This window comes from Hyalella azteca, unplaced genomic scaffold (assembly GCF_000764305.2).
Source record: "Hyalella azteca isolate HAZT.00-mixed unplaced genomic scaffold, Hazt_2.0.2 contig15693, whole genome shotgun sequence".
Taxonomy (NCBI): Eukaryota; Metazoa; Arthropoda; class Malacostraca; order Amphipoda; family Hyalellidae; genus Hyalella; species Hyalella azteca.
The window spans coordinates 1-16968 of record NW_025945535.1 but is presented as its reverse complement, the minus strand read 5'-3'; the positions used below and the strand labels follow the sequence as shown (position 1 = coordinate 16968).

General features: G+C 37.3%; 2 protein-coding genes across 4 annotated transcripts; one reads left to right on the top strand and one right to left on the bottom strand.

The window, feature by feature from the left end:
- Window positions 1-1053: 1053 nt before the first annotated feature.
- LOC108673385 (corrinoid adenosyltransferase) lies at window positions 1054-6745 on the top strand. Of its 3 annotated transcripts, none has more exons than XM_047884603.1 (6): window positions 1054-1492; window positions 2173-2310; window positions 5022-5155; window positions 5380-5510; window positions 5836-5960; window positions 6249-6745. In XM_047884603.1, the coding sequence occupies exons 1-6, from the start codon at window positions 1269-1271 to the stop codon at window positions 6382-6384; spliced, it is 888 nt and encodes a 295-aa protein (XP_047740559.1). In that variant the 5' UTR covers window positions 1054-1268; the 3' UTR covers window positions 6385-6745. The 3 variants fall into 3 exon arrangements, with proteins under 3 accessions (XP_047740559.1, XP_018016693.1, XP_018016694.1); XM_018161204.2 differs by having other exon boundaries at window positions 1136-1495; XM_018161205.2 differs by having other exon boundaries at window positions 1137-1495; window positions 2168-2310.
- Window positions 6746-7664: 919 nt separating this feature from the next.
- Window positions 7665-12599, bottom strand: LOC108673384 (O-glucosyltransferase rumi homolog; the record flags this gene model as incomplete). The annotated part of the gene is given in 8 exon segments (XM_018161203.2): window positions 7665-9315; window positions 9685-9776; window positions 10069-10209; window positions 10404-10512; window positions 10839-11011; window positions 11239-11349; window positions 11607-11703; window positions 12437-12599. Coding segments are annotated over 8 exon segments (1082 nt in total), but the record flags the coding sequence as incomplete, so codon positions are not given.
- Between the last annotated feature and the right edge of the window lie 4369 nt (window positions 12600-16968).

Genomic DNA, 16968 nt, shown 5'->3' with positions numbered 1-16968 from the left:
CACGAGTCTCGCCGAGCTTCACCTTGTATTAAATACATTTGAACTGCTCAACATTCAATCAGTTATCAGTCAACTATCTTTAGCAGTAATTAAACCTAGCCTGTAAGTGTAGGCTGTAGCCTGTAGGGACTGTAGCCTTAGCCGGCCTTACTAGGCCTAGTTACCTCACTTACCTGTCATAATGTCATATAACTTATAATGTTATGCTATATTAATTATTATAGACTATGTAGAACGTAGCATACCTAGTTGTTATGGCTGGGCATTGTCCTCTTAGCATGATGGCATCATCATGGCAATATGCAAATGCAATATCCAATATGGTTTTGAACAGCCAGGCATTAACATCAAAGTTCAATCATTTTCTACCAGTAAAACAGTAAAATGTTTTCTAAACCCAGTAGAATTAGGTAATAGTATACCTATGCTATGCAGTATGCAATATGCTTGTTAGTTGTTCATAGCCATAGGCATTGGAACAAAATATGAACAAAATTGTGAAGTTGGGAGTTGGGACTTGGGATCTGTTCAACAAAGCAGACGTGGCGTGACACTGACTTGTGAGCCTGTTGGCTGTGGGTCTGGGGTCAGCATAGTGGCAAAGCAGAGAGTTTTTTAGACTCTCCCTCAAGTTCATTTCTGAGTCCTATAAGTAGACCAGTAAAGTATCCTGGGGACCTGGATAGTGGATACCAGCATCATCATACTTGAAAAATTGATTTAAATCTTAAGTAAATGAGGAAATTAAAACTGAACTGAACTGATTCTAAAAAAGCTCTGGTTTGCCACTATGCTGGGCCCCTGGGGTGTGACCTGTGACCGTGTGAGTGACTTATGAGTTGTGAGCATCACATCATCCTCAATTTCTCAAATTTATTTGACCATAAACATGCTGAACTTAGAGTATAATAGAATAAATAGATTGTACAAATTATATTGCATTGAGTGATGGACTATTGTTTTCATTTCAAGATTTTCAACTCATTGCTACTTGCTAGGTTAGTAAGGTTACTACGTAGCTTACTATTTGTTACTGGTTACTTACTAGCAATACTAGGTAAGATGTAAGAGCCCACCTACAGAATATTTATTATTATTTATTTACCATACAAGCCAAATAGTCAATTCTTGCATAATGCTGAGACCTGAGACTGAGAGCTTGATTGTGTTTTTCATTTTCAGGGGCCTGCATGTGCATTGTGGCTGTATAGGCCTTACTGTCATCATTTCAAATTTTCAATTCAATTTTGAAGTAAAGCAACTCAATCATGAACTATTATTCATCAGTTCTGAGGCATTCTAATCCTCTTGTCGGTTTTATACCTTCCAAATCCTACAATGTATTTAATGTAGTTAGAGGCTACCCATGCATAAGTAAAGGCTTGAGCTCTACGCACACAAGTTGGACTTCAAAGAAAAGGATGGATTCATCATGTGGCATCAGCAGTCTTCATCTGGATCTCCTTTCATCAAACAATTTAACTTTGAAAATGTTGTAAGCTCTACCATATTGTTTGCATTGTGTGAAAGACCTAAAGAAATTTAAAATCTTTAATGTATGTTAGAATTATGAATTTCTTCAAGCTCACTCAAATTTTTGGTATTTGTATTTGTTTTCTAACTGCCTGATTGACATTGACCTACAGGCTACAGTTCTCTACTGTCTACAACCCTATACGTATAGGGCAGAATTGCCAATATGCATGCATGCATCAGTCACCCCAACCTTGAGACTTGAGAAGTTGAGTTATTGTTTTAAATTCAAGTGATGTTGTAGCAAATGCTTTAATATCTTCTATTTAAATTATTCAGTTCTAACTTCTGTGGTGAGAATCATTAATTCAAAATGCGAACAGGGAGATATTCAATTTATTAATATCCTTCAATCTTCATGAAAGGAAGATGGAAGATAATTTAAACCTTTTTGCTTTGCCCATATAAAAATTTACATTTTAATGCTCAAATTTGACAACTTTACTCAAGTAACAAAATATGTGTTTTACAAGGGCAATTTATTTAGTTGTTCACTTGTTCCTGTGTAACATTTTTTGAAAAGCAAGCACAAGGTTCATTCTATTTTTTTCTATGGAGGATTTTCTATGGATTTTCTTTTAGGTTAATTTTGGTAGAAAACAAGAAATGCATGATGTTATTTTACTTATGCAAGTGCAGAGGCCAGCGAGGAATGAAAATATACACAAGAACTGGTGACAGGGGCACAAGTGCTACCTTTACTGGGACCCGCCACCCAAAAGATCATGAGATATTTGAAGCCCTGGGTAACATTGATGAGCTCTCTGCACATATTGGGTGAGTTTACTTCTTCTAGCATTGCATGGTATTTAATCAGTCATGTTGGTAAGGCCTGTATTGGGTTGATATTGACAGGATGTATGCAAGTTTTTACTCCTTTCTATACTATGTTGCTTGCTATCCATCAGTTATCATAGTTCCTGTGTTTGCATGTCTTGCAGCTCATTATTTGATTATATATTAAATCAAACTGCTTTTGTTGATGTATTCAGATTATCAATACACTATCCTTGTGCAAGATGTTCTTTAGCTTAAGGACAGCTTGGAAAAGTAATTAAGAACAGGTTTTGATGAAATGAACTCATTCTCCCAACGCACAATATTATTTAGAGAAATTATAAGGAACCCAAAATTGATTTTGATACTTAGCAGAATACAAACTCCTTGTAATATAAATTGGATAAAAGTAGAGTAGTTAGCATCAATGTGTGATAAATGTAGCCTAATATTATGTCAATATTTGCATTTATTGACATAGAACCTCCTTTTAATGTAATATTTTTTTATTGATAGCGCTCTGTCACAATTGCCTGCTAAATGTTGCTTGTCATTTTTATTGTGATGATTTTTACATAGTTTATTGTTTTGTTCATAAATTGCACTGTCAATCTACAGTACTTTTGTCTAGGCATGTAAGGCTATGTTGTTTTCTTTGTGTGAACAAGGTGGACCTCTTTGAGTTATATCTACTAGGTATAAAATATTGATTCTAGCCTGTAATCGTTTTTCCAAAAAGTTAGCCTTTTCATAACTGTGACTATAATATGTGATATTATTTCTTGTTGCATTTTGATGTTGTTCTTAGTCTATGTTTCATTCTTCTAGATTAGTGCTACAAAGTTTTTGCCTCTTGCACTTGCAAGTTAGGTATATCTTTGAAATTTAATCTATAATATATTGACTTTTAATCTATCAATATAAGCCAAAGAATTAAACTATGATTATGTATATCTGATTGTAAGATACATTGATTCTTTTTTACATAAATGATATTGATAGTCCATTTCCTGTACATTGTAAATGAGGGATTGTTGTGAGGTTATTGTAGTTGAGTTACTCCTCAAAGGCAGATTTTGTGTGCTCAGTGTGACTGGGTTGGGGTGCATGCGTTTCAGTACAAATTTAAGGAGCCAGGTCTGGGCACAAGACACTGTTGTAGTTGTGGACATGTCACATAGACACAAGCTTAACTGACTCAGATGTAGGCATGAGATCCACTATAGGACTAAATATGAGACAGGCTGTATTCTTAGTTTGTCCTGGAAGCTGGCAGCGCTCTGTTGCTGCCAGTACCCGTACCGTGCGCACCTCTCGTGTTGTGAGGGCTAACACGCTGCACTCAAGTATACTTTGTCAACATATTAGTACGGCTAGTACCTACTTTATTTTCACCTCTCCAGTTGTGGGGGTTAATGCCTTCCACGCTCGGAAGTAATCAGAGTTGGGAGTTTTGTTATCATCACTAACTTTAATCAGCCGAGTATTGGGGCTAGTACCCTCAATAGCTGTGACTGGCTTTGAGAATTTTGGTGTGGCTAGATCCCGCCTCACTTGCTGTCTTAACTTTCCTGCATCATTCTCTGCATGCATTTTGCTGAGACTTGTGCACCCAGACTCATGATTCAGTTGTTTAGAACTTAAGTTATCTATGAAGAATTATAAGTACTATCCACCTTGAATGGAGAATTTTATACCTCTGTCTGTAAAGTGTCTTCTGTACACCATTGAAGACCACCAGTTTCCTGTGGAAGTCTATTTTGTGTTCATTTCATATTCCTCTCGAGAATTTAGAGCCTGACCAAAGCGCAATCTTAAGCCTTAGTGTTTAAAACTGATATGAAAATTTTTTTGCTTGTAAGTTGGCATGCTACTTATAAATGTTTCAACTTTGCAGTGGTTTTCCCAGTTACAAATGCTTGCCTTCTCTATCATTCTGTTTGCGTGATGCGATTTTTATAGCATTATCATTGGTCTTGCATCTTGTAGCAAAGTTAGTTCAGTTTAGACATAAATGCAACTGATGCATTGATGAGTGATTTTACATGCAATATGTTTCATATTGCAGTGTCTTGAGTAGGTAAGCCTCTTCTGTCTGCTCTCAAAAATCCCTTTTTCCAGCTGCCATCATGCAATTGTTACAATATGTCTGTATTGAGTTCTACTTTACAATCAGATTATATTACTAAAAGTGGAAACATTTCGCATTCTTTTGGCATTTTAATAGGACAGCTATGTTTTGCTCTTGAACCTACTTCATTTTGTCTGTGATTCAACGTTACTCTTTGCAATTTTTGTTCATTGCACATGCTTACAAAGTCTCTTTTGGTCTGAAATGCACTGTCCCGTAACAAGTGCCTGTGAGATTCAAAGGTTACTTCCCTCAATTTGGTATAGATTTATATTACAACACCGATTTTGATTCAAGTGTCTAAAATTGATGCGTAGGTATGTTTGGATAATTAGGGTTTAGTTTTCCAGGATGTTTAGTTGAATCTTCACTAGAATCTCTGCTCGTTGCTTTCTTTTGCTGACTACCTGGTTTCTACCCTCGAAGGTTCTTGTGCTTTACATGTCTTGGTGTGCTGGCAATAGTTCAGAGTCTGAGTGATACTTAATTTTTATTTGAACTACATGCTCAATAAATAACTACCTATTTATTTTGGGAAGTACATTGAATTTAGATTTTTGAACAATTGTGTGCTGCGCAGACTGGCGCGTGAGGTGGGCTGTGCGCGCAAGCATCAGTACTGTGAACAGCTCGAGAGGATACAGTGTCTGCTGCAGGACGCTGCCTCGGCCATCGCCCAAGTTCAGCCTCTGCCGTCTGGCGGCCTCTCTCCTGGTTTGTTGTTTAGTATGCAGATAAATTATCTCCATTTATGATTCATGTTACTTTTTTGAAGTGTTAATGTATACATGAAGAATTTTTTTATCTAGCTGTGTAAAACGGTTCTATCATAGATATTACAATGTTATGAATGATACTCTAACCCTTCTAAATGTGTTCCCTATGACACATTTAGCCCATTTGGTACTTTCTTGTAACGCTGTGTAGTTATGTCACAGAAGAGACGTCAAGCGACCAAAGTTCTCCGTGGCCGTCATCAGGCGTGAACGCGAGTCACATACAGGAGCTCGAGGCCTGGATCGATGAATATTCCGAGACCTTGCCGCCGCTAAGAAATTTCATTTTGCCTGTGCGTTTGCTGTGTAATGCGAACCATGCCATATTATTTGTATTTATATAAGTAGCTTTGATGTTATTTATAATATACACGTTTGATTTGAGAATTTATGATGCAAGACGTTTGATGTGTTTCATGATGATGGACCTTTCTTTGTCGTAGTGCAAGCAACACTACCTATTGCATGTTGAATGAATTTTATTTTTAAAGCTACACTATTTGACCAATATACTGGAACAAATGTACTATTCTTGTTAGCTCAATGAAACTCTATGTGTATCTTAATGCCGATACGATCAATGAGATTATTGGTGGTGCAATAATCTTGCAATGTCAGGGCGGTGGCGAGGCTGGCGCAGGTCTGCACGTGACGCGCGCGGTGTGCCGCAGGGCTGAGCGCTCCCTTGTTGCCCTCAAGCCTGCGTATGCTCTCGACCCCAACATCAACAAGTACATCAACAGGTAATATTGTCATGATGTAACAGTATATTACCTGCAAATACATTAGCACGTGCCTGGGTTGGTATTTTATTTTCTGTTTTACAGTAACCACAACAAATATCGTGATTGAATCAACATATTGCATTTCAAACTGTAGTTGAAGTTCACTACTCTGTGAAAGTTTTTAACGTCGAATTGTAATTGATAAAAAGATTTCTTTGATTGCAAGGGGCATTAGGTATATTTTATATTCTCTGAACTGATTTTGGCGGAATCTAAGCCTTTCATTAATTGTACTTCATTTGCCAGACTGAGCGACTTCCTCTTCACAATTGCCCGTTACGCTTCTATCGCTGATAACTGCAAGGAAGTTATTTACATAAACCCTGCGAAGCCCAAAAAAGCGCCACCTTGTGCAGAGTCTCAGAAGCTAACGGATGCTTAACCATCATGGACAATATGCAAGCACGACGCAACCATCGCATCTTCTGATCATGTGTATTCTGATCATAACACGTTTTGTGTTATGCTCGCTGTTGTTGAGCAGCGACATTTTGTGTTATGCTCACTGTTGTTGAGCAGCGACATTTTGTGTTATGCTCACTGTTGTTGAGCAGTGACGTTTTGTGTTGTGCTCACTGTTGTTGAGCCATGTTTTTTGTTATGCTCACTGTTGTTTAGCAGTTACGTTTTGTGTTGTGCTCTGTTGTTGTGCAACGACGTTTTGTGTTATGCTCACTGTTGTTGAGCAGCAACGTTTTGTGTTGTGCTCTGTTGTTGTGCAACGACGTTTTGTGTTGTGCTGACTGTTGTTTTGCAACGACGTTTTGTGTTGTGCTCACTGTATTTGTTGTTGTGCAACGACGTTTTGTGTTATGCTCACTGTTGTTGAGCAGCAACGTTTTGTGTTGTGCTCTGTTGTTGTGCAACGACGTTTTGTGTTGTGCTGACTGTTGTTTTGCAACGACGTTTTGTGTTGTGCTCACTGTATTTGAGCTGCGACGTTTTGTGTTGTGCTCACTGTTGTTGAGCTGCAATATTTGCTTTATGAACTCCTCTATCTTAATCTCCATTGTCAGGATTAGTTTCAAGCAGCAACTGTGATACGGTAAATTCTATTTCAATCGAGTTATCGTGCCGGCAGTTACCTGGGCGAATTGTTTCGACATTCTACTTCTACGGTAAATTCCTTTAACATATTTTGCTCCTTAAAGAAAATGCGGTAGATGAAAGAGTTTTTATAGCTTGGCCGTGCAGCTGATGTCTAAATCATTGTTGAATTTGTACCTTCACGTTGGAGTGTTGATGTACGTTTTTCCGTGTTATTAATAGAAGGGAAATAATCATAATACGTACCTATTTTCATATAAGGCTGAATATTTTTGGACTCTAGTAGATTTCAGTGCTCATTAATCTGAATTATCGAAACACTGGCTTTAAGCCAAAAGCGTTGAGTTCTTGTTTGCCACATGCGACGTTAATTCATGTCAGGTATAATCGCATCCCTTGCGCTAACTTGCCGTACGACTAGGGATAATGAGCTACATGTTACACGTTTTTCATCCGAATCAAATATTGAATTTATATCCTAAATTAATCGTAATTACGCGTTATTTTAAGTAAAGAAACAAACGTTTCACTTTTTAATAATCATGATTTAATCTATCTGAAACGTTCACATTGCATCATCAAGCTATGAAAATAGGGTAAATAGAGGAAATTTCATCATTGCAAAGATATATTGAGGCATCGTGACAACATCAACAATTATTAATATTATCTATTTAACCAAACCACATGTACTCGCATAACATAGTTGAGATTTATTTTTTTAGCACTTGAATGCCGGCTGAGCAGTGAAGATCCATTGAATTTAATCTTAATAATTAGTTTTAGTTTAGTTCAGTGGCCAAATGTTTACTAGCGCTTCAGCTATTAACCATCGTTGATCACAAAAACTACAAATCGATGTTAAAACGAAAAACTAGATTCGAAATATTCATGTTTTCACCATAAATTTGTAACGAAACCTTAGAATGATTAATATATTTTACCTTGTACTAGTTGAGCAACTTTATCCTCCTTTTCATACACATAAGAATTGATTACATTGAAATCCTTAATTAGGAAATGAAATGCAACCAAAGAAAAAGCACGCATGATGGATGAGAGTAGTTGATAAATAGCACGTGCTTTACCTCATCTCCTGCTTAGGACATCGAGGAAAAGTTCTCTAACTTCTAGTGTACAAATTAGACTAGCATATTATCTCCTAAATATGCATAAAATCAGCACGCAAGATGTGGGATGAATTGATCCTAGAATAGCGTGGAATGAGATTGATCTTTGGTGCTAATACAATACTTGAGAGAATCTTGAAGAAAAATGTAACTAAAAATTATGGGGTCCATCTTGATACCTGAACAAGCGAAGCAACAAGACAGACATGGCAGAGGGAAGCCGACTGGACGGATTGATCACAGACAATAACTGCGACAACTCTTTACTAAATAAGTGAGCTTCAACGACCCGCAAGTGGCAGAAAATCCCGTTAATTAACCTGAAGCATCATTGAAGATATGCAGTAGAAAATGCATAATAGTGGAAGTTAAATAGAGTGCTAGGTACTATTAAACAGTTTCTCATAAGTTACTTGCCATAATGGACGCAAGATTTTAGCATGCCGAGAGTATGGAATATCTACCACACAGATACAACTAACGAGTGCAAAGCTATTGTGAAACTATCCGTAATTGTGAGTAAAATTCATCTCTTTGTGAAACTGTCCGTAATTGTGAGTAAAATTCATCTCTAGAGGCCAGTTCAACATGTTAAGATGCAGACTAGTCCATAATCATCAGGGTAAATAACATAGCGTTGAGAATGCCAGTGAAATAGCTGGAACGTCAATGAGAATGTCTTTCCTGTTTCCAGCATCAGCAAGCGTGACATCCAAATCAAATCTCCATACCTCATACTACGTTCGGCTTGGGTAACGATATCGAACATTAGTTTGACTGACCTGAAAGTTTCAGATATGGTGAAGCTGAGATAAACTGTGCAAGAGCGGTTCTGCTTGACAGCGCTTCAACGTTTACTTAAAGAGCCATTAATATACAGACCAGCCCTCAGAAGATCTAAACGAAAACAATTTACTCTCGATGCTTCGCTTCAAGTCCATTATTTCTTGGGAATAAGCTTGAGGAGAGGTCGGAGCTGCGGTCGATATGTGAGAAGTTTTGTGTAAGTCTTGAGGAGCTTGCGCCAGTAGCAGCGCACGTCGGCCATGCGAAGTCGATCCGAGATGAAGTCGCGGCCGCGTTCAGCAATTTCTTGTGCCTCCAAGTCGTTGTTGCGCACAAAATCAAGAAGATTTCTGTGATAGCGGAAAATTTCATCATAATAAATTGGATGCACGTAACTCAGTAAAATTTGCTGCACATTTATCCGCATTCCATTTGTAAAAAACTTGTGAAAAATATTTACTCGTTGTTTTTCAAAGTAAAAATTGTTTCATCGGGTCAGAAATAATAACAATCACTTATTCTCGATGGAGGAAGAAACAGGAGAAATCGCATTTGACGGTTAAAATTAATAGCAGATGATAAAATTACAGACATTTTCTGTTTTTAAAGAAGCCTTGATCCTATTCAGGGATTGAAGTATGATAATTAGACAGATTAGATCAATAATTGAATACAAACAATCTTTGAGAAAGCTTCCACAATGAGGCACCGAAACTCACCGTAACTCTGACACTGGGGCGCCAGCAGGCACCGGCACGTAGTGGATCCAAGGCTTCATTTGAGGGTAGAAAAATTCGATCCAACCATCGGTCTGTAGAAAAATTATTCTCATGTAATTATTATCCTAAGAAAATTCAGAAAAAAATCCAACGAACCTTGGCCTGACATTCAAATGAAAACTTGGCAATTAATTGATTCTTTCATTGTTCTAGATGATTTAGCTATGAACAACTTTCAAACGTGTATCATTTTCCAACCTCCTGATTCAGACGGAAGAAAATAATAGAAAAATCCTCGCAATTTATTTTGCGACTTCAGGAGAATAATTTGTAAAACTTTCTAGTCATATTTTACCATAGATAATAGAATGTCAGTGCATGAACCTCATGAAAGACGAGAGAGCCGCACAAGAAGAGATGCTTGAAACGGAAGCTCGCCGCCACGCCATGGAAGTTGAACAGGTACTTGTAGGGGCAGTGATTCTCCAGGGACACCTCGGAGGCAGGCTCAGCGTCCAGAGTGTCCTAGCCGAGGCCAATGAGTACACGCTAAATGTGGTCATCAGTAAGCAGAAGGAATATAGCACCGTAAAGGCAATCTGAGATCAGGACAAATGACCAAACATAAGTGGAATAAATTGTTATCTATGAATGGCTTATCAGAAGACAGGGAATTTTTAAATATTGTGTAAAGGTATCACTAAACACAATGAACTTACCTTCTTGGATTTCCATGCCTGATTTTTAGTGTACTGCGCATCAGCAAGGTCAGGCTGCTCCCGTGAGAGCAGAACGATGCTGTCACGATCCGATGAAGTGCGGGAACCTCTAACGGGAACAGTGGAAGGGGAAATTCAAATTCTAACACCCAAAAGTCGCTCTGATTGCATTTGTAATATTAATGATTGCTTTTAAGAAGCAATTTTAGCCCACAAGTGTCACTAGCTAGCAACACAAAATATAATTGAGAGGAATTCACCATCGAGCTCACAAACTTACCTGTATACAAGGTAGTAATGATTGATATATTACGTAACAGTCTGGTAGGGTAAAATAAGCTAAAACTGTATAGTACTTTGTTATTATATAAAAATTTCATTTTTTAAATTCTCCCAGTAGATAATCATCAATGTTGCCATTTCAAATTAGATAACCTGAAGAAAGCTTTATTTTCTTTCTTCTTCCAAGGATATTTCTTAGCAGCCTTTTTGATAGTTTTTCGTCTAATGTCCCAGCGCCCAAGTCCTGTTGGATGCAAGGATATGGCCGGTCCACCCTCCCAAAAACTCCATGCTGGGTACAAGATGTCACCGTGAACTCCTTCTTGCTGAAACACGTTAATAGCACATTAACAATTAATTCCACAATAGTCATGCTTAGATAAGCAAACAATATTCAATTTTTCTGTATCTTTAATAACTTGTATCCTTAACTATCCCTTCTAATCAAATTTCCCTAATATCTCTCTTAATTTCTGTTAACAAGATTCTTATACAATAGTTTCTCAACTTCATTACAACTATAAGCACTAGAAAATCCCTAACTTGAACTTACTTTACTGAATGAGAAAATGGGAAGCTTGATGTCACTACTGCGGCTGTTGTAGACTTGAGGCCAGTCCCTCACATTCACAACTAACTCTGTGTCAGGAATATCTGATGCAACCTGGGAATAAAATCCAAATTGACACTTCCATAACTTTACCAATAAAGTCTAATTGTTTATAGCTTTTGCATGATTAAAGTTATTTTTCATTCAAATACTTTTAACATAAATGAAAGTCAATATGGCACATTCATCATTCATCATAGGGCACATTTGCACAGGATTGCACGATACCTGTTAAATTACACGCAAAAATATATATGCAACAGAAACAGAAAGGACCACTAAGCTTTCACCAAACCTGACAAAATGCTCACCTCGTTCAAGAAATGCTCAATACCAGCACACCGACTAGGGAACATGCATTCCTCATCTCGGTATACTTGTCCACCAATGATTTGGTACAGGGTGCCACTGCAAGGTACAATCAGTGCATGAGAGAATCCACCAGAAAGCGATGGTAGATGCATTGTTTTAAACATAGTCGGACGATCTTAATAGTTGGCATCAAATTCAACTAAAGATAACTAAGTTATAGTAAAGTAATACACCGAGATGAAAGAATAGTGACGCAGTAGAGGATTACTTGAGCAAAATTGTTCCGAGCAGCATACAAGCCATATTGAATATTTTTCATTAATTTCTGATTATCAAAGAAAGGCAAACCATATTCCGATGTCCCCAGCCTCAGCACACTTCAACCTCCAGCAGGTTAATGTACCTCAAAGGATGGCGGTTGTTTTAACGAGCCAAGGGCAATAATCAAGAGCTTAAGTCAAGCCAAGTAGGTGCAATAATTTCAAATAAACCAAGTCCAAGCAAATCATGTCCAAGGAAACCTTGGAGGCAGCAGAGGTGCAGGGCTGCTGCACTTAAGAAATTCCTATTTATTTGCAGCCCTGAATTGATGGCCAGAGCTTGGTGACCTCTCAACTCTTTCAAAACAAGTCTGCTTATCATGATAATGAGCCATTATAAATAAAATTATTTGAGTGTAGGTAAACAAATAACAGGATAAACCTCAACATTCATCCTCATTGCATAATTCAAATATTGAAATTCAGTTTACAGCAATGTATTAGTAAGCAATACTTGTAAAATTGAACAATTTACATTAATTAACTAAAATGATATAGTCAACTCTCACCTTTTCTTAGCTTGCTCCAGAGTTCTAATTGATATTCCATCTTTGAATGGCTTAAGATCAGCCTTGATCTGGGCATAGTGACAGGAACAGTTGGCATTACATGGGCTGTAAGACTGCTTGGCCTGGTGGATGAGCTGCAGGTAACTCCAATACTCATTGGATTCTGGAATTTTAAAGGCATAATTAAAAATTTGCAATTTAAATGCTACTCTATGAGGCACTTACTTTTAATAATAAGATGATATTACAATTCCATCATTCTACTAAGAGCTACGGTAAAATGGGGTTACTTTGACCGGTGGGTAACTTTGACCACTTTTCGTTTTTTTAACAAAAACCCCCAAAACTCAGAACTATTTGACATAGAAAAATTTTGTCAATGGCCATCAAAGGCCTAATACTGAGGCTATGTAACACAATAGAAAGATTTAAAAAGTTTGCATATCTAATAGGTTACAAAATTAATAATGTTACCCACAAAAAAGAGCTATTATTTAAGACCTGTTGGAGTACCCCCTCCAATTTTTTTATTTTTTGGTAAAATAACTCCAGGTTTTGATGCATTGTAGTAGAACTCTTCTAGTTACATATGCAAATGACAAATTTTAGGAAAGTGTCATAGTTTGCAAATGGGGGGCACCACCCCCCAATGGGGTAACTTTGACCACCTAATGGTAGCCGTGACAGGGTAACATTGACCGGCTTGGAAATTAAGTTAAAATTACCATAGGTACCTATATAACATATTTTATGTTTGATACACCTATTAATGTTTTTTCTTTATGTTTCAGACTCTACAGAGTCTTATATATGGTAATTTTAACTTGATTTCCAAGCCGGTCAATGTTACCCCGTCACGGCTGCCATTAGGTGGTCACATTTCGTCCATTAGGGGGCGGCGCCCCCGATTTGCAAACTATGACACTTCCCACAAATTTGTCATTTGCAGATGTGATTAGAAGAGTTCTACTACAATGCACCAAAACCTGGAATTATTTGGAGTTATTTTACCAAAAAATAAAATTGATTTTACCACCCGGTCTAAGTTACCCCAAGAGCTGGGGTAACAAAGACCATCACTTTTTTGGAAATTACATCAAAACTATGAGAGGCAGGAGCCAGCAATTTATGGTGAGTGAAGCTAGAGTATAGACCCGTATTTTGCATGTTTCAATCAAAGTTTAACTTATCTAGTAAAAAAGTGGCATCATTTTGAAAAAAAAAGTGGTCAAAGTTACCCCATTTTATGGCACATTTCAGGTAGGTTGTGAATAGTCAAGATCAGAGGAAGCCAATTATATGAAGGATTTATTGTCAGAACTACAGCAACCTCCAAGGTTCATCATGAAGGAGATCAATTCAGAAAGTAGCCAGAGCTACTTTCAATTTTAAACAAAAATTTTACCCAAAGGCAGCTATTCAATAAAACCTTACAAAGAATTGCCAGTCAAAAATGAAAGGTGTTGATCGATTGGTATTACTCTGATCACAATTACTGTCAAACGGGTTAATAAGGGACAATTTTGAGCATTTTTCCTTCATAACTTCTATCCATGAAACATTTCATAAATAAGTTTAGGCTCATTTTAAAGGTCTTTGCACAGGCTATTTTGTGGCATCTTTGAAGAAATTTCATATGCTATTTGTAATGTGCCAGACGCAAAAAAAGCATCCCAAATTACTTCTTGGAATGGGATTTTTTGGGACACTTGAAATAAAACTGAATTTTTAAATATTTGAAGCATGCAGAGAGCAGAGTGTACTCATCCATTACAAACAGTATAGTCAGATGGGGTAAGACAGGACCGAAATCACTAACAAGCCTGTAGCATCTATACCATGAATAACTATAGAGCTTATTTCCCAAACAGGGTTAACTATTTTGTGACCCTTCTTTACATAGGTTTTCTTTAAAAATTAGCCAGAAATTCATTATTTGCAGAACAGGGTTGCCATAAACACTGAAATGACAGGCAATGATTGCTCTAACATATTCTTTTGTCAAATTGAATTCAGTACAATTAGAATGCACGCCATGGGCTGGTCCTTTTTTACCCCATGAAGGCTGCGATCCTGTCTTACCCCATTTGACTATACTCCAAAGTCCTCCTCTAAGTCCTCTTCCTTTGTAGATGATGTAGAACAAATGATACCTATCTTCTGTGATTTGTATTTTGTACTTGTTTTTCTTCTATTAATATGATATTACCATTTCCATACATTATCGTATTATTGATGTGATATTACCGTATTAAGCATTTACAACAATATTGTCCACTGCAATCTAAATATCAGCAGTTGTATAGCATTTCTTCTGTATCTGTAAGCTTACAAATCAGGGCTTGTAATTTCACACCATTTCATGATTTTCATTGGGTCAAGTGAATTGAACTGAATTCACTATAACAAAAAAAAAAAAGATACAAGAAACATAGCTGAAACAGGAAGGAATATTTTTGTGAGAATTGTGTAGGTATGTGCACAAAGTAAGCTCGAATGTAAACAATGCAGGCAAAATGGCAGACAGCCACTTTCCGCATCAGCGCGCGTAAGGTATTTAATTTTGAAAGTCCTGCCAAAATGTTAGCTTAATTTGATTGACTTTTGTTTGGAAACAAACTATAAAAACTTGAACTATGACGACATCATTTTTTTTTTCGAGAAATGTCTATCAAGTACCTGCTTAGCTGGGATGTGCAAGAGGTAACATTTGGGCGGGAAATAAACATGGATATCATATTTTGAAATTAATGAAAGATAATTTGAAATCAAGATTATAGTTTTTAGAGCATGCTCTCAAAATTTCAGAGCTTTACAGCCATTCGGACAGTTTTTCTACCATGTCCTGTCGCGCTGTTTACGTTCAGTTCAGTCATGAGCCAGTGAGGTATGCTGGTCCTGAACTACTGCCGAGACTGAGACATGAGACAAGACATGAGATGAGGCATGAGACAAGCTACAAAACGAGACATTAGATGAGATGTGAGATGAGACGCAAGACGAGACACGAGACAAGGCATGAGATGAGGAGACAAGCATGAGACGAGACGTGAGACAAGAAATGAGATTGGACATGAGATGAGACACGAGAGGAGTCAAGACATGAGACGAGACTAGACACAAGACAAAATGAGGCACGAGATGAGATGAGGCACGAGACGAGATGAGATGAGGCATGAGACGAGATGAGACAAGGCATGAGATGAGATGAGGCACGAGAGGAGATGAGACAAGGCACGAGACAAGATGAGACGAGATGAGACAAGGCACGAGACGAGATGAGACAAGGCACAAGACGAGATGAGGTGAGGCATGAGACAAGGCACGAGACGAGATGAGATGAGGCACGAAACGAGATGAGATGAGGCATGAGAGGAGATGAGACGAGGCATGAGATAAGATGAGACGAGGCACGAGACAAGATGAGATGAGGCACAAGATGAGATGAGGCACGAGATGAGATGAGACGAGGCACGAGATGAGATGAGACGAGGCACGAGATGAGATGAGACGAGGCACGAGACGATATGAGACGAGGCACGAGACGAGATAATGAGACGAGGTACCAGATGAGATGAGACGTGACATGACGATGATGATCATATTTAATATTATTATTAATAGCAATATTTACTAATATTTAATATAATTAGTTAAGAATTAATATTAATAAGAATTAATAATATTATTATTACTAGTAAATTTTATTTGTGTATTCTATTTAATTTCATATTTTTAAGCTCAATTATGAGGCCAAGGCCATGAAACTGAAATTTATTCCATCCAATTCTGCCTTTAAGTTAAGTTATAGCATTCATATCTAGCAGTTGCACCCATTTCCCCCACCCACCTGCAGTCAAAGTCTCAACCATAATGTTTTATTCTAGTTAGAATCGATAGCCTACAACATGAGCTTTCCAATGGTACTATAAACTTTGAAATTGGCTCATAGGAAACCTACAAATGATAGTTTTTCCAAAAAAAAGTGACAGAAGTTGGTCCATTTTTGGGGTGAAATTGAAAATAGGAAAAAATTCATATCTTTTTCATTTTTTGACTTACTTCACTCATACTTATATGATATTTTTCTAAATTTTTTTCTCTTTTCAGTGGTGTAATTTTCATTACGATCAAAGGAAAAAATTTTTTTGTGCATATACCTAAATTGTGACAATCATTATCCTATTTCTTGGAGAATTAAATCATAGTTTAAGTTAATTACTTTTCATTCTAGGGTAAACGCGGTATATTCCGACACTTTAAGGACGCATCGAGAAATGAAAAACTATAAAAAAAAAACGTATGCGTTACGTAAGTTCTGTTGCCTTCACATGACTCTCAAAACACTTCACTACGCGTCAGCAACGATGAAAAGTCAAAAAATGTTGCCATATTTATTAAAAAGCCTTTAGAATGGAAACCTACCAAATCCCTATATTCCGTCATTTTGTGTGGCAACATCCGACACGTGGTGAGTCGTATTGCGTCAGCGCTTCAAATTTAACTGATACGTATTGCCGACATCCACGTGT

Excerpts from the sequence above, each read along its gene's own strand:
- LOC108673385 (XM_018161204.2), top strand. The coding sequence starts at position 1,269 with ATGAACTATTATTCATCAGTTCTGAGGCATTCTAATCCTCTTGTCGGT. Across the intron at positions 1,496-2,172 it reads AATTTAACTTTGAAAATGTT|AGGCCAGCGAGGAATGAAAA; the intron begins GTAAGCTCTACC and ends ATGCAAGTGCAG. Across the intron at positions 5,156-5,379 it reads GTCTGGCGGCCTCTCTCCTG|AAGAGACGTCAAGCGACCAA; the intron begins GTTTGTTGTTTA and ends GTTATGTCACAG.